The sequence below is a fragment of the Nelumbo lutea genome, chromosome 6, assembly GCF_056320005.1.
Source record: "Nelumbo lutea isolate HS-2025 chromosome 6, American lotus-T2T, whole genome shotgun sequence".
NCBI lineage: Eukaryota > Viridiplantae > Streptophyta > Magnoliopsida > Proteales > Nelumbonaceae > Nelumbo > Nelumbo lutea.
In genome coordinates this window covers 62,460,254-62,484,311 of record NC_142689.1, presented here as the reverse complement: position 1 = coordinate 62,484,311, position 24,058 = coordinate 62,460,254, and the positions used below count along the sequence as shown (strand labels likewise).

General features: G+C 36.6%; 1 protein-coding gene across 6 annotated transcripts in view; it reads left to right on the top strand.

Annotated features, from left to right (window-relative positions):
- LOC148849210 (uncharacterized) overlaps positions 1–6,496 on the top strand; it is a 115,263-nt gene extending 108,767 nt beyond the window's left edge. For 5 of the 6 annotated variants that reach the window (XM_088948377.1, XM_088948379.1, XM_088948376.1 and 2 more), the window contains 3 exons: positions 4,430–4,607; positions 5,774–5,856; positions 5,975–6,496. In XM_088948377.1, the coding sequence (XP_088804503.1) occupies positions 4,430–4,607; positions 5,774–5,856; positions 5,975–6,097 (384 nt within the window). In that variant the 3' untranslated portion in view covers positions 6,098–6,496. The remainder of the gene's footprint in view (positions 1–4,429; positions 4,608–5,773; positions 5,857–5,974) is intronic. The other variant, XM_088948378.1, reaches the window with a different exon arrangement.
- Positions 6,497–24,058: the final 17,562 nt, after the last annotated feature.

Sequence of the window (24,058 nt, the reverse complement as noted above, 5' to 3'; positions counted from 1 at the left end):
GAATCCTTGCAATTTTGATTCCTTCACAGTTTGATTAGATCTGTATTTGGTTTGTCAACTTGACAACCATCATTGTGAGATGTACTGCCTTTTTTTCAATTCAATAAAATTTCCTTTTTATCCTTCAAAAATAATCTTCTCACGGAGATTGGGAAACTTGGTACTAAACTTGTTTCTACTCCTATTGATGCTAACCATAAACTCTCACCTGATGATGGTTTGGTTTTGGAAGACAAGGGAGTGTTCCAGATACTTTTAGGGAAGTTGCCATACCTTTGCATGGCACGACAGATATCTCATATGTTGTTAGTGTGATCAGTTAGTTTATGCATGCCCCTAGAGATGCACATATGGCTGTTGCAGAATGAATTATGTGTTACTTGAAGGGAACTCCAGGAAAGGGAATCCATCTTCTCTAGGGATGGACACATGAAGTTAAAGGCTTATGCAGATGCTGATTGGGCTAGTAGTAGTGATAATAGGAGATCTACATTGGATTGTTGTGCCTTGGTTGCAGGGAACATTGCCTCCTGGATGAGTAAGAAACAATCAGTAGTAGCTAGGCCTTCGGCTGAAGCAGAGTACAGGGCAATGGCACATGGAGTTGACTGGCATTTTATAAGAGGAAGGGTTGCTTCTAGAGAAGAGTGCCTTCCTTTTATTGCCTCAGAGGAACAATTAGTAAATGTTCTGACCAAGGGTGTCCCAAAGGCAAAGTTACAACATTGTGTAAGCAAGCTTGGCATGATTGATATCTATGCTCAGCATAAGGGGGAGTGTACAGATAATGGGCCGAATTGGCCTTATTTTCTTCGTTTTTCTTCAAGTTATGTTTATAACTTGTATTAGGAGGTAGTGGGCCTTAGTTATGGGCTTGTTTTCTCTTCTTTTATTGTTTTTTATTATTGTCTTTAGTGATGGACGCCCTACTAAGGGCACTCGTGTAATTGTCCTTATTTTTTACAACAAAAGAGTAAAAGAGATCATTGGGGGCTGAAGAGAGGTTTTGAACTACTCTCTCTTCTTCCTTTTCTGTTATGTTTGTGCCTTGAATTCTTTGTGGCGACCCACTTCATTAATCCTAATTTGAGAAAAACCCGAAGGCAAATTTTCATAGTGGTTTGTGGTGGAGGCGTAGGGCTTGGGTGTATTTGGGGCTTAGGGTTTTCTGTGAGAGCACAACTATGTATTTCTTCTCCATTACCTACTTCATTGTGGATTTTTGTTCCTCCTTTGCCCATGGGCGTAGGCTATAAGTTGAACCACGTAAATCTGTGTGTTCTCTGTGCTTATTTCTCTTTATCTCTGTTTTACTTTCATTTTGAGTGCCATTTTGAATATGTTTTCTTGGGTTTTTCCGCAACATTTTCTTCCATCTTCTTCCTTCATCACTTCTCTCTCTTCAATTTCCTTCTTTTCTCTTGCTTCTTTTCTTTTAATTCAAATTATTGCAGGTGTGATTTAGGAACTTTGGATCGTTCGGCCTAGAAACCGGTCAAGGTATTGGTTCTACTTTAGTGTTGAACAGTTATTTTACTAAAAAACGTTGAATTGGTCAATAAACCGTTGACTCAGACAGTTTGACCGCTGAACCGTTTGACCCAGGCAATGACTTGCGACCTAATATGCTTTTTTTTTTTCAAAATAAAAATAAAATGACAAAAAAACAGACAAAAAATAGAGAGAAACAAGATTCTCCATTTGAGAGAGAGAGATTCGAGGGATATATGAGAGAGAGATCTGAGAGATCTTAGGTTCATCTGTAAGAGAGATCTTAGATTACAGATCTACAAGAAAGAGATCCATCACTGTTGCTGCTGCAAGTTGCCATCGCCATTGCCGCTATAGGTCACCCACAGCTCTACTTCCCCTTTCTTCTTCCATTCTCTTTCTTTCTCTCAACCTTCTTTTTCTCCCTTCTCTAAGCCAACAGATCCTTCTCTCACTCTCATTCTTATCCCCCTTTCTCATAACATTTATATCCATCCTACCCTAATATTCCAATCCAAAGGGTATGATGAGATATATACTGTTAAAATGTTTGAACCAGTTGACCCAGACGGTCAAACCATTGACCTGAAAACCAGTGGCCAAAGCGGTTCTGTTTCCAAGATCAGCAAACAATTTAGAAAATCAGTTAGCAAAATAAGGGTAACAAGGAACATTGTTTTCGGGCTCAGTTATAAGGTTGAAAAGTTAAAAAGCTGCTAGTTTGGCAAGGTTGAAGTCCTAGTGGAGTAGCTAAGGCTACTCACAATCTGTTTTTGCTTCCTCTTACTATTTGATAAAATTTTATTGTTACTGATAAAAAATGCATTAGGGCCTAGGTGGTTTGTGACGATTAGGCAATCAATCAAGCATACCAAGTCATCAAGGCTTTTGGTTGTTGGATGATCTTGTGATCACCTGTGTTTAGGGTGGATCCGAGCCGATCCAAGCCGAATACTTGACAATTCGAGCTCAACTCGTAGGAATAGTATCAAGCTTGAGCTCGACTCAAGCTAGAGACTTGAGCTCGAGCTCGGCTCGGTTCATAGCTCGCAAGTTCAAACTCGGTTCGGCTCGAGTTCGACTATAAGCCAAGTTTTTTTTGAAAAATAAAAATTATATGTATAAATTTATTTTTTTATTTTTTAGACAAAAAAATTAAGAATTATAAAAATTATTTACTATTATACATAAAAATAAAAATATTATTATATATAATAAAATTATTTATTATATATATGTATGTATGTATATATAATAAAAATTAGTTATTTAATACTAGGCTCACGAGCCTCACAAGCCGAGCTTCACTGGGCTCGAGCTCGGCTCGATTAGCGAACGAGCCTATATATCGGGCTCAAATTCGGCTTAAAGCTCAGGTTAAACCGAGCTAAGCCGATATTGAATAGCTTGTGAAAGGCTCGGCTTGTGGCTACCCCTACCTATTTTGTAAGGGATATTTTTTGTATGTTCTAAGCACAATGGGTCTTCTTGTAATTATTCTATTCTCAGGGACCTCTTTGTAATTTTTATTTTATTAATATAAAAGGGTCAGAGGGCACCCCACTGACTCAAGAGATTCATTCTTCTCATTCTGACTTCTCTTCTCTTCTCTTCATTTCTTTCTTCCTTCATGGGGGTTATCTTTGATAGATTACATCGTATCAGAGCATAACCTGTCATAGAAAACCCTATTTTTTCTCCTCTTCTTTCTCTTTCGTCAACACAGCAATCAGATTTCTTCAGGGACTAGGCACAATAAGCTTCTTGGACCCATCACCTTTACTCCTCTTCAGCTTTCTCTCTTCTTCTGTGATGAAGAGCTATGTAGTATGTTGGTTGTGCATGATATCTATAACCCAACTTGAGGGGGTGTAAGGGGTATTTTTTGTATGTTCTAGGCACAAGGGGTCATCCTGTAATTATTCTATTCTCAGGGACCTCTTTGTAATTTTTATTTTATTAATATAAAAGGATCAGAGGGCGCCCCACTGACTCAACAGATTCGTTCTTCTCATTCTGACTTCTCCACTTCTCTTCATTTTTTCTTCCTTCATGGGTTATCTTTGACAGATTACAACCTGAGTTTCTTAAAACCAATCATTTTAAAATACTCTTCCTAGCTAATTCTATGAATGTTTTAGATCAGTAAATATATTATTTTTGGTTCTGGCCCTCCAATGTTATGTTTAAAAGACGGGGACATTTAGCAAACAATTTTTGCTCTTTGATCTAAATATTGACTCAAAGAGGCTTATCAAATACAGGTGTCAAGTTCTTTTTTCTCTCCGTTTTAATATACTATTCCAAGCTAATTCTATGAATCCTTTAGAGCAGTAAATATGTGATTTTTTGTTCTGTCCCTCCAAAGGCATGTTTAAAAGACAGGGGGGGGGATTTAGTCCACAATTTTTTTTCTCTTTAATTAAATATTGAACTCAAAGAGGCTTATTAAATACAGGTGTCAAGTTCTTTTTCCTCACCCTTTTTCCTGTTTTCTGCACTAGGGAGGAAAAATATGGATATCAAAATTAGAAATCATCATTGTGAAAGTGGAGAGGAGCCTCATTGCTGTTGTTTCTCCTTTGCATTAGTTTTCAGGCTTCCCTTCTCTCTATACACGAGGCTTCGTAGCTAGAGTGCTCATACTCATCTTTTCCTTATTATTGAGATATTTGTAGCATTCTGTTGAATATATCTTGTCTGTCAAGGCATTGGATGATTTCTTTTGAAAAATAATCCTAGCTTGTAGGTGTCCTTAATACTTTCAGTTTTATATTTTCTGTTGGATAAATTAAAAGTCTCATCCTTAGCAATAATTTGAAATTTGGATACAGAAGAAATTCTAGAATATTCATTCCATAATAAAACTGTTTTATGAAGAAAGAGCTAAAGTTCCTATATTATTTTCTCTAACTTCTTTCTCTGTCTCTTTTATTAGGTTCTTTGGCCCGATGGGACATTTTTCCTTAATAATCAAGGTGATGGCTCTCAATTTAATAAGAAACCAGAATATAGCTCAAACAATTTAGCTGGAAATAGGATCTCTGAACCAGGGTCTTTTGAACTACAACTTGAGGCAACTCGTAGAGCAAGTGATGTAGAAAAAATGATCCTTGGTGAGTATTTATATCTTCCTCTCGTTAATTCTTTGTGGCAATTTAATTCTTCCCTTAAATAGTATTAAGCATGAATTCCTGCCTTCTATTGATAAACATTCTAATGGGAGAATGGATGTCTTTACCATGTTTTCCATACCAATTGAAAATTTTGCTTGCTTTACCTAAGGACCTAAAATCATACCGAGTTTTATTTTTGGAATCCTCTTAAACTACTCTTCTTGTTCTGTTGTATCTTTTGGTGATATAAATTGAAAGTTTAATGTTATATCTTGGGTTTGAGAATTGTATAAATTTGTGTCTGCCGTTTTGCAAAAGCAAATGACATATGGAAGATGGCCAGCGAAGTCAGGGGTGATCATGGCTCAGGCCATGCTGGACCTATGATTTTAAATATAAAATATAAAATGTATATAATATTTTTTATTATATGACATAAAATACATGTTTAAAAATTATTAGATACTATATAACATTAAATAGTAAATATAATATGTATGAGAGAGAGAGAGAATTATAACTTGGTTAGCCTACATAATGCCATTATTTTAGAAAATTGAATAAGAACCCTCAGTTGTATCCCTCTCTCACCCAGACAGAGTAAAGTCAGGGGTGACCATGGCCCAGGTTATGTTGGGCCTATGATTTTATATAGAAAATATAAATGTATATAATATTTTATATTATATGTTTAAAATTGGACACAAAACCTAGGCCCAAGTCCAGAAATTTCTGGGCTGGGCTGGGCTATAAATGGTCACCCCTAATAAAGGAATAAATAGGGAAGGCTTAACCAACCTAAAGTAGAAACAGAAACATAAACGAATAACTTGACACAAATACTAAACTAATATAATAGACCCAGACTCATACTGAACCGCTTACCTGACTTGACCTGGGCACTATACTAAACCTTCTTACCAGCACTATAATTTTCTTCATTGTGTAATTGTTCATTATGATTTCTTTTGTTTCAGATGTTCATCTGTTCTTTTTGTTTAACATTCCATGGAGTTCCATTATAACTTTCTATCTTTATGTTAAGTTTCTTTTATTTTGAGGGAATTACCCCCCCCCCCTTCTTTCACACATTGGCCTCTTAGTTTCTGTGATAGGAAGCTATCTTACTAACATAAGCATGACTAACTGAAACATCTTGATGTTAGATGGAGCTCCAACTGCCTTAGTTAGTTTGATTGGGCACAAACAGTATAGATGCTGTGCAAAAGACATTTATTATTTCCTTCAGGCAAGCCTCTGATAAACCTATGCATGGTGAACTGTCTTGTACTAAGTTCCTGTTGATACATATTTTGTTCTGCTCTCCAATTTTTCATGGAGCATGCTGTATTTGTTGTGTACTGCAGTCTAATATCTGTATGAAGCAACTTGCATATGGAATGTTGGAACTGCTACTCATTTCTATCTTCCCTGAGCTGCACGTTCTTATTCTGAATATGCATGAGAGTATGCATGTTCAACCAGCATAGGAAAGTTGAGGATCAGTGCCAAGCCTTTTATGCTCCGTGAATAGCCTCTTATCACTTTTCCAAATGGTAAGAAGGCTCAAAGCCACAATCTCTTCCAAGTCCGATGCAATCCTGTTCTGGGTTATCCAGGCGCTATCACTTTTAGGCCATTTGTACATTTGTAATAGGGTGGAACCTATCACAAATGTAGGGTGCCTTCCATCTTATTCTAATTGTAAAGATAGTATTTGGAGTCTGTACAGTAGTGTGTAACCGTTTCAACCAACACAAGAAACATTGTTTAGCTTAGATATCATATGCTGGATTCAAATTGAAGCAATAGTTCTTTTCAGTTTTCCATCTGAAGTGCGTCTAAGTTCTAAATCTTTATAAGATAATGCTTTATCTTTAGATTTTTCATGAACTATTGTTTTGGTTGTATGACCTCTGTACACCTACTACGGTCGTTAGAATAACACCAAAGTTACCAAGTATCACATTCTTCCCTTGAGAGTTTCAAGATGAAATCCGCATACTCTATGGAGTAGAGAAGTTGGATTGCAATAAGCATGCCAAATACAATTTTCAATTCCTTTTGTGAAATTGTTAAGAGTGATTGTGAGACAAACATTTGAGTCTCTGGCCGTGCCCTTTGTGGTTATCACTTGTTTACTTTCAAGGCCCCATTCACTTTTTGGTAAGTTACTTATCTGGGTAAATGTAATTACTTAAGTAAGTTTTTCCTCGGAAACATTTACCCATATTCTTTTATTTCTTAGGTAAATAAGGTAATGACCATTTTAGTCATAACAATCCATTATTAGAAGGAATTTTTTTATCTCATTCAAGTGTTAGCAACTTTTCTCGTAGGTGGAAAAGTTATTTATCCACCTACGAGATGGATAGGTAAGTGATACTCAGAAAAATAAACTTTCGCCGATCCCCATATTAATCTGAAAAATGAACATCAGATTCTTGGTCAATGAAAACTAAAATCCCATTGACCAATATTTCCCTCTCAAAATCCAAAAGAACGCCCCCCAAAAGTAACTGTTTTTCAATTGTCAAAACCAATGGATGATGAACATTAGGCGTTCCATTTCTTTCTCTACTGTCCACAAGGACTCCTACGGTGAGTTTGCACTTTTGCACCACTCCCGAGATTTGGAGGTGATGAGTTTGCAAACTGCTTTGGAGTTTGGACTGTCATACTGGGGGAAGTTGATGGCCTTAACTTTTCTCAAGATGAAGCTCCATTCTTCGAGCCATAATTTTATACTCGATTAATCTCACCCCGATTATCTTTTATGTAGCTATATAATCTCGTAAGTCTTAACCATAAGCGTGAAAATATTCATCTTGAGGGTGATGATCATCGAAGGCAAATAATGATGTCGAGAAAATAATTGCTAAGATTCACAAACTCAAAATCGTATTTGGTCCTCACAAGACCGTCCTCACGGCTGCAAAAGGCTGGAGGACCAAATTTAAATTCCAAAATCTCCCTCCCGAAGGATAATGATGTCTGATTCCTTGTCAATACAGCTATCTGTCCGTTATTATGTTCTACGGTTGAGTGGTTTCTGGATCACAACTTCACAACTTGGCTGATTAGGAGCCCCTTTACAATCATAAGGGAATGTGGAATGGGCTAACCCCCCCCCCCCCCCCCTTGAAAATTGCATGGAAAAAAAAAAAACAATCACAAAGCATTTATAGTTGCAAACTTCTGCAACTTAGTTTGTTCAAACAGGTAGTGGTTGCTTGCATCTTTTGTTGATTTTTCAGTTCAACTGTGGGTTGGTGGGGATTGTTTTAGTGACATAGTTAGGGCTTTTAAAATGAACCTTCCCCATCAATTAGCCCGCTGTCGTCGTTGTCATCATCATTTAATCCTTGTTCTAATTTTATTGGGCTTGTCTATATTAATTATGTTGCGCCATTCCACGAAAGAGTGAAAAGGCACCGAGGGGTGACTCAGTCAGTATATTAGCTGGTTCATTCCAACAGAGACTGGGATTGGAATCCCCCTACCACCAAATCTGGGGAGGGTTGTAAATGCGGTGCTGCACTACTAAAAATGGCCTCTATAGGGATTCAGGCCTATCATCAAATACCAAAAAAAAAAAAGTTATAAGACAACTAAGACAAATTTGTCAAGTGACTTTGGGCCTCAAACAACATTTCATGTGAAAGATTCCCTCGCTGATTTTTCAATATAATTTGGCTTATTTTGCAAATGAGGCAAGGTATTTTGTGCTGAAAATCTTTCAATTAATATAAGGACTTGCTTTTGAACTCCAAAATTAATTTGCCATGTATAGGATATCTTGGTTATTTAAGAATGCTCATTAAAAAATTTGATTAACAGAGACACAGATCTTTTGAGTTCCAAACTACTTTGCAACTTGAAAAAAAAAAAAAAAAACAAGTAAGATTTATTCAATTTTTACTGTTTTTGGTTTGAAAGAAAAAGGTAGGAAGAAAAAAGAGAAAGGTAGAAAAACCTATACAAGTTCACTAGCAGGACCACTTCTTTTTTCTGATATATACAAGTTCACTAGCATTCCCACTTCCTTTTCTGATGCAATCCCTTTTATGCCTAGTTTTTTCCATGATTAAAGGTTGGGGACAGGAACGCAGGGACACCTTTCGGCCCCAGATAGAAGACTGTCTTAATGATCCACCTAATTCTCATATAATCAATTCAGACCATCTACCATACAGGACATGGGAAAAGGTTCCCTACCTGGTCAAATAGGAATTCTCCCTAGACAATCCCACCTAATTCTGCCATGTGGAGGAATCATAATGTCATCTGGACTGTCCATCACATAAGGTGCCACTGATTTTGGTTTCTGTTGTTCTCTCTGCGTTCTGACAGCCATTACCCCACCTTGTACCAGTGTTTTGCTTTTGCCCAAAAAGCCATTCAAGAGTATCAAAATTTCCCTTTTTTTTTGTTGCCACATGGAAGAATAGAATGCTGACTCATCATATAGACTTCTTCCCCTGTTTCTGCCACATGGTAAATTCAGGCTAACTACCAAACAAGGGACCATCTGGCTCTTCCATCTTTTACACCCAACCCAAAATCAAGGCCAATTCTACACCAACCTTATATTCAAGTTGCCCAATTGATAACAAAGGCTGTTTTTAGATTATCAAGGTGTATTAGGCTAGAATTTGTTTCAGTGGGGAGAGGAACATTAGAAGTCCTTTTTTGGATCCAAACTAATTAGGACTAGAATTTGTTTAAAAGCTCTACAGCCTCTGCTTTGTGTTCAATCTTCTCCCTGCTTTGATTCATGGGACTCCAACCAACAGCAATTCAACAGGAAGTCAACTTCTATCTCCTGCATCACATGACTACACAGCTTTTGGTTACCAATCAATCTGGATCATCGGAGTCATCGTAAATGGGCCACTGTCAGTCAAATCAGTCATATTTTATAGATTATACGAGGCTGTGCATCACTTTATGATCATCTTCCAAAGGATAGCAGCTGATGGGATTAAGACAAACCATTGACGACAGGTCTCTCGGGCTGATAGAGATGGGGTGTGGAGACCATTTCCATGCACATGAAGTTTTCTAATCGAAAAAGGTAGTAAGCCATTTTCACCAAGTACCAATACATTTGTTTGAGATGTGAGTGTGCATAATTGATTAGGAAATTGCCAAATGCAATACTGCCAAGGAAGCTGGATTAGAAACAATCACTCACAACCAATTGGGTTGTTGGCCCAAGTCACTCAATTAAGAATAGAAAGCGATATAGAGCTCTGGATCTCTCTTGCTGCCCCATTCCTTCAGCAGTTGTTAACCAATGAATTTTGATTAAATTCGATAATGGAATTGACATCATCTTAAAAGGCCAAGGAAGAAACCCACTATTTCAAGGGGGTAAACTCAGGATCTCTTACCCACAAGAACCCTATCCACACCTTCTCACTTGACACTACAGCCGTGCATTGGGAATATCTTCCCTTACATGATAACATACAAGTAAAGGAAATGTTCCCCAAGTGTAGTTGTGATGTCATGTGGGAAGGGTTTTTGTGGATAGGAGATCTGAACTGTACACTCAATGCACCCAAACATACTCTTAGACCCATCTCAGAGAAAGCTCGTGTTTATTGCAATTACCTTATGGGGAGTGAGAATGGCCTCAGTTGGATTAACAAAATACGGGCTCGGATCTGCTATCCACAAGTTATTTTTATATCTCTACCCACAAGACATACAGTTGTGTATTAGGAATATCTCCTTTTTCATTCGTAAAGAAATGCTCCCAACACACCTCGGTGGTGTTCCATGTGAGAATATTTTATAGGTAGCAGCAGATCCAGAGTGACAAAATACAACCTGAATTAGACCTTTTTGATCAATCCGGTTGGTTTATAGTGAAAGTTGTTTCAACTTGTAGGAATTTGGGCCTCAAACCCATGGGCTTGTCAATTCCATTGAGTTGATTTGATAACAAGTGTTGTGACTTGTGTCCTTCCAAGCAAAATGTAGTTAAAGCCTTTGTCAGCTTTCTGCTATTGCCTCTTACCACAATTTCATTCCAATACTTCCCCCTCAATACTGCATCTGCTGTAAATACCAAGGTTTTTAAAATTGAATCGGACAACGAATCGATCAGGAGTCCGGTTTTCAGGTCGAATAGTCTGACCATTTGAACCGAATGAACAGCCTGTTTTGATAAAAAATAAAAATAAAAAAAATTAGAAAAGAAAACCGAATAAACCATTGAATGGTTTGATCGCCCGGGTCAGCAGTTTGCTGATCAAACCAACGGTTTTTGGAGAAATAATGGTTTTGAAGTAAAACGGAACTGATCACCTGACCGATTCCTAGTTTTTCCAATCCAATCGTGTGATCCGATTTTAAAAACCATGATAAATACAGTTATTTTAAAACATGTAACCCCATTTGTATAAAACACTAACATGTTCACTCGTAATTGATTACATAGCCCATTATATCCTGCCATGGATGCAGCAGATTTCGACTCAAAAGGTGCACCTCCTATTGATTCAAGCCATATAACAGAATGAAACATACATAGGTCATAACTCAAAAACTCAAGAATTTCAAAACCATTTACTTCCAACTTGCAGGGTTAAGATTAAAGGACCTGAGAATGAAGAGGCTTATTTAATTTTTCTATAAGATCTGGTATGCTGGTTATTTCATAGAAATTAGTTGTCCTACACTTAAAAAAATAAATAAAATGACATTTTCTTAAAACAAAGGAAAGAAAAAACAGAATAAAGTGGGTCCCAAGCAAAGTAGGCCACTTGATCAGAAATCAAAACCTAATTTAATCTCCTTAATCAAATAAAAAAATTGCTTAAATGCTTGTAGACCAATTACCACATGCATGGTGGATCCCAAGCAAAGTACTAATATGTAATTTGTTGAGTGATCAGTACTAAGTACAGGATTATTAACAATTTATTATTCAAATAAAATCTAGACAATAAAAAAAAGGTTATTTCTGTTAAAGTAAAATGGTGTTAAAGAAACTGATTTAAGACTGATCATGTATACACGCTACCTTTTGCTTATCAAGTAGGTCGTTGAAAAATTCCACATACAGTACAAAACCCTAGAAGATCACTTCCTTTTCCTCCTCTTTCTAATAAGTACGCCATTGTCTCTGGTTGTAAATCTGAAAAAAATAAATAAATAAATGACTCAGAAGTCAGAACCAACTTAACTAATAATGTATAAATAGCAAAGTGGGCAATAAAAAACACAAAACAGCAAGTAAAAGCCTTGTTTTGTGAATGTTGATTTTTTTTTTTTTTTTACCTCCGACATACTCCCAATAAAATCAGGTGATGTGTTGGAATTATCCTAGTTGGCAAGTTTTTAATTAGACTTTTAAGAGGTCCAAGCAACATAAATAGTAAATGTAGAATTACATAATTGCCCTCCAGATGAAATGTAAGTAGAAAGTATAAGGTTGCCCATCAGAGTTGTCAAGTATTTTTTTTAAGAAAAATACACAAAATGGTTGCAATGTTGAGGTGACGTGTTCAATCCAAGCTCACCCATTAAAAAATAAATACAAAAAAAAATTATTGTGATAATAAAGATGTAAGGATTAAGATGCCAAGCTTGTACTTGATAAATGATTAAGGTGAAATACATGAATTATTTTTATAATTATAATATAATAGAAAAGAATATGTATAACTTTGTTGTAAACCCTAGTTAAGTTATAAATATTAGCATTAAAGGACCAGTCCCATAAGCCCGTACGAGGCCTTAAAACTTGCTACTTGTACCTTTTTTCCTTTTTAAAAGAGGGTAATGGTTTGGACTTTGGTGGGGTGATTGGATGGCAACACCCTCAATGTCCACCACTTACTGGTTTTCTAAATTAAATAGGAAAAAACTGTTACATTCAAACTCTGAACTTAGAGCTGGATGAGTTGTGGTAATGGTACATTTTCCAATCATACATATGTCCATATCAGAGGTATTTATGTAGACCCCTTTTAAAAGGAGAGTGATTTGGTAATTACATGTGGCAAAAGGGGCCCACATGTTTCACTCATTGGTCTCAATCCAGACTTAAAATCAGCTCCCCACAAGCAGGGTGTTCGATTTCGTTTACGTTTATTCAGTAAACGTTTTATACTTATATGACTGCAAAACTGAGAAACACATTTAACGAGGGTGTTTATGATATATAGGCGTTCTTAGGCACCACATCAGCAAAATGCCAATAAATGCCTATCCGTTTCAAGAAGTTCCAAAATAAAGCTTCATAAAACGGGAAAAGTGTAACCGAAATTTGCTTTTGTAAATTTCGATACACACAAATGCAATTAATGAGGTATTTGCTAATGGGGCACCTATGTGGCATCATCAATAAAGGCTTACTCAATAAACGTAAATGGAACCAAACATATATAAGATTGCTGCCCCCCACAACGTTTCACAGCACTCCCTGCCATGTATTGGGAACATCTCCCAATAATGACATCATCGTTTCTGGTATTATCATCAGCAGATGTTCCCAATACATGGCGGTAATATGCTGTGAGATGTTGTGAGGGGCACAATCTTGTTGGGGGCTGATTTAATCTCTTCTATTCATTGGACAGATTTCAATACAAAACAACTTGACACATAATGAGACTAAGCCCTTTAGCCCTGGTTTATGGAACTATTTTAGTTGAAATTTTGAATTTTTGCATGGCTATAGACTAATTTTGAATTTTGGGACTTATTATTCTTTATTGCACCATAATAAGCATATGTTTTTATGAATTTAAAAATGGGCATATGGGATGGTAAAAATGAGGTAGATGGACTTTTTTTTTTTTTTTTTTTTTTTGTGAAACCAAAGATTGTTATACAAGACGGAGCGTAGCACAACCCCAAGAATCAAACAAACAAAAAAATGAGAGACCTCTAGGCAAAACTAAAGAAGAGGTAGATGAACTTAGGCATTTTTTTAGAATGTTTATGTTAAAAATAAGTGCTTATTTGTATTTGATACTTAGTAGTAGAAACAGAAGCAGTGAATAGCGACAAGTGAGTTGAGGTCCATAAGGACCTACATGTTCTTTCCCACAGCCTTTAATTATTCATGTTTAGAATAAATTCTTATTTGGGCTTTGACAAACAATATGGAAGCAAACAAAGATTTATAAATTAATTAAGGTAAAAAAAAGTCAATTAGGTTAAATTAACTTAATATTTTTGTTCTTTATATACTCTTTTACTATATAAAATTATTTTTTTGTTAACAGTACTTATACATTTTTATTGAATAAAATCTCATGTTTATAAAATTCATTAAGATAATTAAGGTAACTTAATTCATTTTAAATTGATTAAGTTAATTAAATTTAATTAATGAAGTTATTGATGGTGGCTTACCTGATAGGATTTATAACTCGTTGTAGTAGAGACTTGGGATCAAATCCTGTAATTAAGGACATGGGAATGGACTACCTTGTTGTGTAGTTCCATTCCATGAAGCCAAAAAAAAATGTAATTACATGGAATTCTCATTTTTTTTATTAATGATTATAATTAAATAGAAATAAAAATAATTTATATTTGTTAATAGTTAAGTTAAATTATTTTTATTAATAAAGATAAATAAAAACTATAGAGTTAACTTTTATAGACGAATTGTATTTAATAATTAAGTTAAATAAATAAATTATTAATGGAAATTGGCAATGTTATTAATAACTTACATTATTTCATTCTGACTCATTGTTTCAATAACAAATTAAACACATAAATGTATTGGAGTATTGCATTGTGTGGCCCACATAGATTATTTAAGTTGTGCATGCAATACTTTGCAAAACTTGTCATTTGAATGTTTAGTCATTAGACTAAATTACTAATTGATAAGAGCGGTTCAAGTATCGAAAATAGGTCAAATTTGGTCCAAAAACATTGAAACCCTCTTGTTTCTTTTATAGAGTTATAGTAAATGGGTCGTATTTGACCCGTTACCTTTATCATCTTCACCCAGCTTTTTCGAGATGGGTTTTCATGACGTGAATGACTGGAACACCAGATATGTGGCCTCTTCTGATTCTTCTTCCAATATTCCATTGTCTTGTGCTTCACCTTTTTCTTTCTAACACTTGTCCGACCAGAATTAGGGGTGCAAATGGATAAGCCTATCCCATCTGATCCGAAATTCAACCCTATTATATTGGATTCAATCCAACCCGAATATATGTGTGTTTTATTTATTTACATATAAATATATTTATATTGTATTTTTGTAAATTTTTTATATTTTATATTTTTTATGAAAAACATGTATATATATGATGAAAATAGTTGAAAAAATATTCATATATATACTTTTTGTTTTTATATAAACTATTATATTTTCCTTTCCTTTTAATAAATGTTTATGATATATGATTGGATTGGATCTATGGTTATAGTATTGGATCCCATTCAAATATACCCTAATTCAAATCTGATTGATCCATTTGCATCCCTAACCAGACTTTTCACACTTCATCTCTCTTAAAAATTGCTCTTAGCATGCGTTTCCCAAGCGTGTCCCTAAACATTGTCCCCATAAGATGATTTATCCGGTGAAATGTATGGATAACAATGTGTTTCGACATAAATCGAATGGCACAAATGCATTCTTAGTATTTAAGGCTATGATTGGTTTGTATAGGTTTTCCTACCCAAGGATTAAAGTATCGGTATTGGGTATCGTACCGGACAACTTGGATATGGATATGGATATGGACACGCTTGGGAAACGCATGGATACGAATGAAAAAATATGACAATGCTTGGATACACTAAGAAAATGCACACAAATTTCATAAATATATAAATAGCATTAAGTTTAATGTTAAAATAACTATAAATAATATATAAATGCATAGAAATTGTATATTTAGATGATATATATATATATATATATATATATATATATATACACACACACACACACATATGAAGAAATATATTATAATTAATATAGCAAGACATATAGATATTATACAATTCTATAAATAATGCATTAATCAAGAGTCCAAGGAAAATATTATACAGATTTTTACAAATTAATATATACAAAAAGCTAATATTATTTTATTATCTATTAAAGTCTAAGGCATAAAGCATATGCAACTGTTATATTTGAATTATTATATCATTTGTTCTATTTACCTATTTTTATTTTTTAACATTAATAAAAAATTCAACTAAAAAATTCATTCTTAAATGTTTGATAAATAATATTTATTGTAAACAATAAATATGTTATTATAAAAATTAAATTAAATTATTAATTAATCATTTATAAAAATATATAATCTTAACATAAAATACACCAAATCTATTAAAATTTTGAAAATGCATATCATATGAAAATTCATAAATTTTAATTACTAAAATAATTTTTCTATTATTAATATTTTTTTTATAAAATTTTCAAGTTAAAAATTATTTTTTGTATAAAATGTACACTAATGGATTTGATAGGTTTCATTTATATTATATTTTCAAATACTTTTAAAAAATACTTTTATTTTTGTGAATAATAAATATATTGTTATTTAATGCAAATTAAAATATTAATTAATAATTTATAAAAAAAAATTAAGATATATACCATATGCGAATTTATAAAATTTAAGTATTAAAATAATTATTCTATTACAAATATTTTATTTGTATAAATTTTTAAATTTAAAATTCATTTTTGATATATATATATATATATATATATATATATATATATATATATATATATGTTGTGTGTGTGTGTGTGTGTGTGTGTGTGTGTGTGTGGATTTTATAAATTATTTATTTCATTTATTTATAAATTATTAATTTTGAATATTTTTAATTTATAGTTGAAGTTTTTGAAAATCAATGTATGTTGGTTTTTGTTTGCATGTAAACATTAAGATTAATAAAGGTTATTTTATTACATATATTATCATAAAATAACAAATGACTTTGTGGTTAAAGTGTATTTGAGTATTAGGCGTGCATTGCCTGACATGGGTTCGAGCATATTGGATCGATACACACGATTGGCAAGATACACCTGCATCATAGTGTATCCCATATCGGTGCAGTCTGATACAGATATGATACAATCAGGCATATTGTATCGATATTTTAATCATTGTTCCTACCTTTCCATATTTTTTCCTTCAAACCAAATACAGTCTAAAGGAGCATAACTAAATTTATTAGAAATCCTATTCGTTGCAATCCTGTTCACTCTAGATCCCTATGGACTGTTTTTAGTTAAGTTGATGACTCCTTAGAAGATTTCTGCAAGGTTTGAAATAGAGTAACAAAACACTATTAATTTTGTCTTTTTGTCTAGACACTCAAATCTTATATTAGTCTAAATTCTCAAGAACAAAAAATAAAGAATCTTCATTTGTACAAAAACAAGGTGGGACTTCCTTTGCAACTAAAACTCCAACCCAACCTTAATTTATTGGACAAACTGAAACTTCAGTGGTAACTAAAACAATGTGAAAACGGACACATGATATCAAATAGATTGTTAGACAAAAATAGAGATTGATATGAACGAATGGAGAACAAAGCAAACATTTTTTGCAACTGTCTTCATGATTGGGAACTACCGTGTTCATGGTTGAGAAGGATAAGAAAAAATAGGGAGTTTTTTATTAGAAAAGAAAAAATTATGAAGTTTGTGATTCAATCAAATATGTAATATTGCCAAATAGAAAGTTTTTATAGGAGAAGCCAAGGGATGTGCCTCTACCTCGAATGGGAAGGGAGAGGAGCGGAAAGAGAGGGTGTTGAGTTGGCTGAATGGGAGGGTTGGAAGGGAACAGAAGAGAAAGTTAGAGAGGAAGCAGGAAACGGGGTTTGGAAAAGGAGAAAATACTAATGTGAACTGCTTATAACATTCCCAATTGAAATTGAAATACTAGTTGGTACCCATGTGATGCATGGGCTATGTCAAGTGAAATTGAAGAATGCAGAGCCTTATAATATTCCCAATTGAACTGAACCAATTCAAGGCCAATTCAAGAATGGATCACTATGATAGTGTGATTTTCTTAATTAATTATAATGTTATTGTAATTAATTTTACAATTATCATTTCAAAGTTTGTAAAATTTTTATTAGTTAATTTTATTTTTATTAAATTAATCATTTTAGATTGATAATAAATTATTGTTAAATGGATTTTTTAATTTAATTTTATATAATATTAAACTTTATTAACAATAATAATTTTAATAATAAATTATTAAATCCAATTAATAATTGGGGCAAGATCCTACCCATTGACAACTCTTTAAAATGGGCTATCAAATTGGTACTATATGGAGTATGAGTGATGTCCAATATGAGATGTAGCAAAGGCGGACATGTAACAAATGATCCTGCCAAATAGGACGAAGCCAAGGTGGAAGGACGAGGTTGTGCATCGAGCAGATCTGTAGGCAAAACAATGTTAGAGGCCCAAGGATGTGGTCCCCGGGGAAGGCACTCCGACGCTTACGTCTATAAAGGATAGTGAGATCAACTGGGCCGACCTATTGACAATGAGTTGGTCCGAGCAAAGGAGATATGAGAGCAAGGGAGTAAGGGAGCTTAGAGATGGTAAACCTTTGGGGGAGATGCCCTTAAATAGATGTGTGTCATAGCTTGTTGGATTATGCTCTGTGTCCCATGCATCGTTTCTCTGAAGAAGTCGAGGTTCATGATCCTCAAAGGTCTTGTGCGGGATGTCTTGGAGCTTATTCGTCCAAGGTCTTTGTAGGACAATCTAATCACCTACTCGATAGTGACACAGAGCTGCTGATGTGGACGAACTCATTGGATGGATCTGGTCACTTTGGAGCCCACATGGCGAGTGCTGACAACTGGGATATGGCCCTAACACCAATCCCCCAGTTCTAAAGTTGAGGATGAGGTGCTTGGACAAAATCTGAAGGCTGAGATGTTTTGGTGCTTGGCTGTGGAACTCTTGTCAAAATTCTAAGTGTCGGTCAAGCCACGTGTCTACGGTCAAACCATTACGCAGGTGTCTAGGCCTAGGTGTGCGATCGTGTTGCTTCATCTCCCCGAGCTCACGTGTATGCATGAGCCTTGGGATTCGATCTAGACCATCGATTCACCTTGATCTAACCATTGGTTGCCCTTATATAAGGTGATAGAGGGTGAACCATTTTCACTTTGCCATTTAAGTAAGAGCGATTTGGGGAACTTGGCTAAGGTTTTTGTCCTCAATACCCTTTATTTTCATCTCTGGGTGAGGTATGTTTTCATCCTTGCCTCTTTCTTCTGAGTGTTCTTTGGGGTATTCTAGGACTACGGGTCAAACACAAGTAGCAAGCAGAGAGGGGGGCGGTTTCTCAAGGAGAGACCGCTGACATGAGGACCCCTGAGATCGATGCCAACAAGGTTGAGTTTGAATGGATGTTACTAGAGTGGACTTCGTGGAGGAGGTCTGTTAGACAAGTAGTTTCATGAAGGGAGAGGCCGAAGTCCATAGTGAGGATATGGGTCAGGGTGAGGTCGAGGCAGACGAGGAGTCTGGCGTGACCGAGAGGGGTCAACGGGCCACCATCCATGGTCTCCCTAGACTTGGTGATGTGCCTTGTTGCCTGACTGAGGCTGACATGGACTATATCCAGAGTGAATACTCGATCCTTGATGAGTATAAGCTAAGGTGCCCAAGGAGGGATGAGTGCGTAAACCAGCCCAGGGAGGGCAAATTGTGCATGTACAACCATAATCTAGAGGTCGGGCTTAGGTTCTCATTAGATGAGGGGCTGGTGCAGATATTAACCGAGCATGCCGATGACCTTCAACCATTTCACATCCTTCCATACTTGAAGAAGTTTGACCAACCAAGATTTTACTACTTTTTAGCCCGACAAAACTTGAAGGTCTTAGCTAGTGCCCCTTCATTTTTGCAAAGATTAAAGGATAGGTACTTCTTCGTAAGCCAAGAGGGTGGATGGCCCCTGCCCCTAAGGCTGAGGACCCCTACGACCAAGCTGAAGGCGCCTCTCATAGAGTGTCTGACTGAGGAGGAAAGGGAGGCCTTAGGTAAAATGGCTAGTCTTCATATCAACATGATGGAGTATACGTTCAAGGCTCGGCTGATCTTGTGCCATTTGTTGTGAGATACTAATCGGCTATCTTCCTTTGTAGATTCCAATATATGGCTAGTAGAGGATCGTTAGAAGTTGACCGAGGAGCTGGAAAAAGGAGAAGACGACTAGACTCCATCGTCTCTAGAGTGCTTAGAGCTAGAAGAAGATGACGTCTTGGCCAAAGAGTGTGCCTCCAATAGCTGAGGAGACCAGGAGTTTAGGACATGCACTTGTTTGGCCTTTAAAGCGTCCTCATGAGGGAGTGGTTGGGATCGAGATAAGTGTTTAGAGGCAACCGATCCCCCTCCGTCAAGTACCACCATCAAGGCCTTAGACACAAGAGGAAGGTCCTTACTACTGGCCGAACTGTGAGGTTATGCCAACCGTCTCCCTTGAAGAAGGAGGGTGCATGTGAAGAAATTTTCCAGGGTATCTTGCTTCCCGAAGTGGTAAAGGATCTACAAGAATAGGCTAGTGGGTCAACCGGTAACTAATAGAATGGCTATCAAGTTCGCTATCTAGGTAACAAACCATTTTTTGGCTTCGGCTTGGTCTGACTTACCTTATTCTATTAGGGTGTTTGCTCGGTTATCCGCCTTGTCAACCAAATGTACGCCATGTCTCAATTCATTGAGACTTTGGAGGGGAAGACAAAGGCCATGATCGCCTTGGGTGAGAAGGCAAAGGTGAAGGCTGAAGGGAAGAAGATCCAAGCCTTAAAGAAGGAGTGGGATGAAGCGAAGGCTGCAACGGACTTGTCTAAGAAGAGAGCTCTTGTGGCCAAGTAGTCCCAAGATTGGGTTATCGAGGAGGCCAAATGATGGGCAGTCGAGGGGTTTTCTATGTTAGCCCAGTATGAATGGAGATAGATGACTTCGCTATCGACTCATATCTCTTTAGGTTTGAGAAATGCCAAAATAAGGTGGCGGAGATGTTTCTTGAGGTGGCCAAGGCCATCCTCAGCCTCCAACCTCTGGATCAGGAGCCCTTCAAGTGCACCAAGCCAAGGGAGGAGAAATCAAGCGAGACCCCGAGGCCGAGTAGCAACTTAGATCGGACCCTCTTATAGACCAGTGACTCTTGATCTTCTTCTTTTGTCAATCTTGTGTGGCTCGGTGTAGTGAACCTAAATGTCTCTTTTTTTTGTAGTTTCTTGTTTTTGTATAGCTCAGTAGGCTAGGCTAAAATACTTGTAAAACATTTTGTGATGAATGAAAGTTATTTTGCCACAACTTTTTGGCTTCTACTATTAACTTGCATTATGTTTGTTGTGTGGCCTCAGCCTTCCGATGGTCGAGGCCTTCGCCTTAACATGGTGGCCTTCCTCGATTTGCTTTGAACTATTTGTCTAAAATGTGGCCTCAGTATTTAGTCAACCGAGGTCATCAACTTAGCATAGTCAAGATTTCATTGCTTTTCCCCCTTACTTGCTTATATGAAGTGTGGCCTTAGTCTTCGATTGTCTGAAGTCTCGAACTTCATGGCTCAAGTGACCCCCAAGCCGAGCTGGATGAGGTACTTCCAAGCTCTTAGGTTCCTTTTGGAGCTCGATGGTACCTGGTCATCTCGGAGCTAGTCGGTGGCTCCTTAACAGATTGGGTATGGTGTTCGACTTACTCTTCCCTTGACACCAAGATGAGGGACTTGTCATGGGTCATCAGCTCCGTAAGGCCATTATGACACCATGGGGCAATATTCATTGGTTGTCCTTAGGCCATGACTAGTAGGGGCGCCATTCCTGCCTTGCCTAGCCTAAGCTAGGAAATCCAAGTGTTCATTCTTGGTCGTTAGAGTTCAATCAAGTCACTATGAAGGGTGCTTGGTGTGCATAGTATGGAAAACACATCTCATCAAAAATAACTTTGATTGCTCAAAATTTAGTTACAAGGAGTTTGGTTGTTAAGACGAGCATAGGCTTTTTGAGCCAATGGGCTCTCCCCTCCAAGCGTTTTCCCTGCAAAAGATGATACCGATGACTCCAACTGTAGGCGGGCCCTAGTTGTCGGGTGCATTAGCACTATGCTAGGAACTTCTCTTCAAACTGGACCTATGTGGTGATTGATCAAGGCAACAATGCGGAGTACCATTGTTGAGCTACTCCTTAGAGGGTGGGGTGAAGGCCTTGCACATCAAGGCTTCAGAAGTCCCATGGAGGAGCATTAGAGCCTTGTACCCTTCCAAATGATTTGTGGGGTCTGAGGTGTCATCGTACTTCTTAAACTACGGTGGCCACCCCCTACAAGGGGCTACTTGTCCATGATTTCTACCATAAAGGCTAGCTTCTTATTGGAACACGCTCCAATGACAAGATCACTGTGCTCGAGATGGCTCCACTCAAGCTCGTCCAAGTGTCCTTGCATGTTTTTTATTTCACTGTTAATGTCAATGCGCTATGCTATCTTTGGTGGTGCGTGGCGGTCTCTGATGGAGCTCGATTTTTCTTGGGAGACCTACGATTGCTACTACTATTATACTTAGGGTCCAAGGTGCTCCTTGACCGAAAAATGGGTGCTAGAGTGTTGGGATTGCAAGTAAGAATTGTGGACTTGGCTCTGGGCTTGAGAGTCAGATATTCAAGAAAGTAGGGTCTTTTGAGCGCCCTTTGAGGTCCTCGGCTTGAGGTCTAGCCATCGAGGGGCACCCAAGCTACCCTAATGCTTTCATCATTAAAACGAGCCAATTGACCATTCTTTACAAGGCATGAATTCTTTCGGGGTCACTTTCTTTAGGTATCGAGCCTTACACAAGGAGGGGAAGTGCGCCTAGAGTGAGATCCCTACAATGGGGATTGAACACTAGAGTGGTCAGATGTGTTCTTTGGAGAGGACATATCGCTAATGCACGAAGGAAATAAGAAACCAAAGGCTTTTTGTACTGGTTCTCATAAATGGTATCAATCTGATGTTGTCCAATCCGAGTTGTAGTAGAGGTGGACACGTAGTAGATGATCATGGCAGTAAATGACACATAGTGGAAGGACGAGGTTGTGCGCCGAGCATACCTATCTACAAGAAAAATAATATCAGAGGCCCAAGGATGTTCCCTAAGAAGGCACTCCAACGCTCAATTCAACAAAGGATAGTGAAATCAGTCGGACCAAGCTGGTCTAAATCAAAGAGAATATATGAGAGTAAGGGAGTAAGGGAGCTTAGAGATGGTAAAGCTCTAGGACCCGTGTGTCATTTCTCTGAAGAGGCTGAGGTTCGTGATCTTTAGAGGTCTCACGTGTTATGGCATCGAGTGTCCTAGAGCTTATCCATCTAGGGTCTTTGTGGGATGGCTTGATCACTTACTCGGTGTTGACATGATCAAACTCATTGAATGGGTTTGGTCATTTTGGAGCCCAAGTATGGCCCCAACAAAGAGCAACAAACAAGACAAAACCATATATTATTGTCGTAAAATAGGTCATTTGAAAATAAGTAAAAGGCACCCATTTACTTTGCCTTCCATATTGGAATGTACAAATGGGCTTTACTGGAACCTAATCAGAAAAAATGTTTATCATCTTCCAAGTTGCAATAATTAAAACCTCCAAAGAAATATAAAACAATTAATTGTATTGGTTCCTTAATCAGAGTAATTTGATGAAAAAAAAAGTGATGATTGAAGGAATTTTACACTTTGTAGTGAATAAAATGTAAAAAACAAACGGATTTAACTCACATCCCAAAACTGATTTAACTAATGGCTATATTCCTCCCAAGCTTTTAATACCTCTACAACTACAAGTGCAACAACTCCCATCATCAATTAAGAGTAACTTGATCAAAACCAATCAAGACTGAAAGAATGTTGCAATTCGTAATTCAAAGGACAAGCTGAATTAACTCACAATGGTGGCATCTTTGAGGCTCATTCCAAGCTCTTGATACCTTTCACATGCTGTTGTCCCCCATGGTTATTTACTTCTCACTATGTAACTCCTTCTATAGTAGCATCCTTCATGATTCCACTTACGATGAGAGGTTAATTTACAAATCCCATTGGCCACCAAATTCAGAAAACCCAATACTAACACGTTAATTTCACAACAACAATAACAAAACAAAGATATATTAGGTACTTTTAAACCATAAAAAATAAGCTAAATTCCATTAACAATATGTTGACATTGGATTATTCCCCTATGAGAAAGATGATGATTGGCCTCATGGAAAGAGTAATGATAAGAGGAACATGTTTTCTCATGCCCCATCCAATACTCAACCCATTTTTAGATTCACTATTAATTCTTACTATAGAGTTTGTTGGTTGGCAATAGCTGCAACTTTGTTGTGTTGTCAACAGTGTAGCCACCATAAGTGATTGTGATTGTTTTCAAGTCTTCACAAATTTGAGAAAATA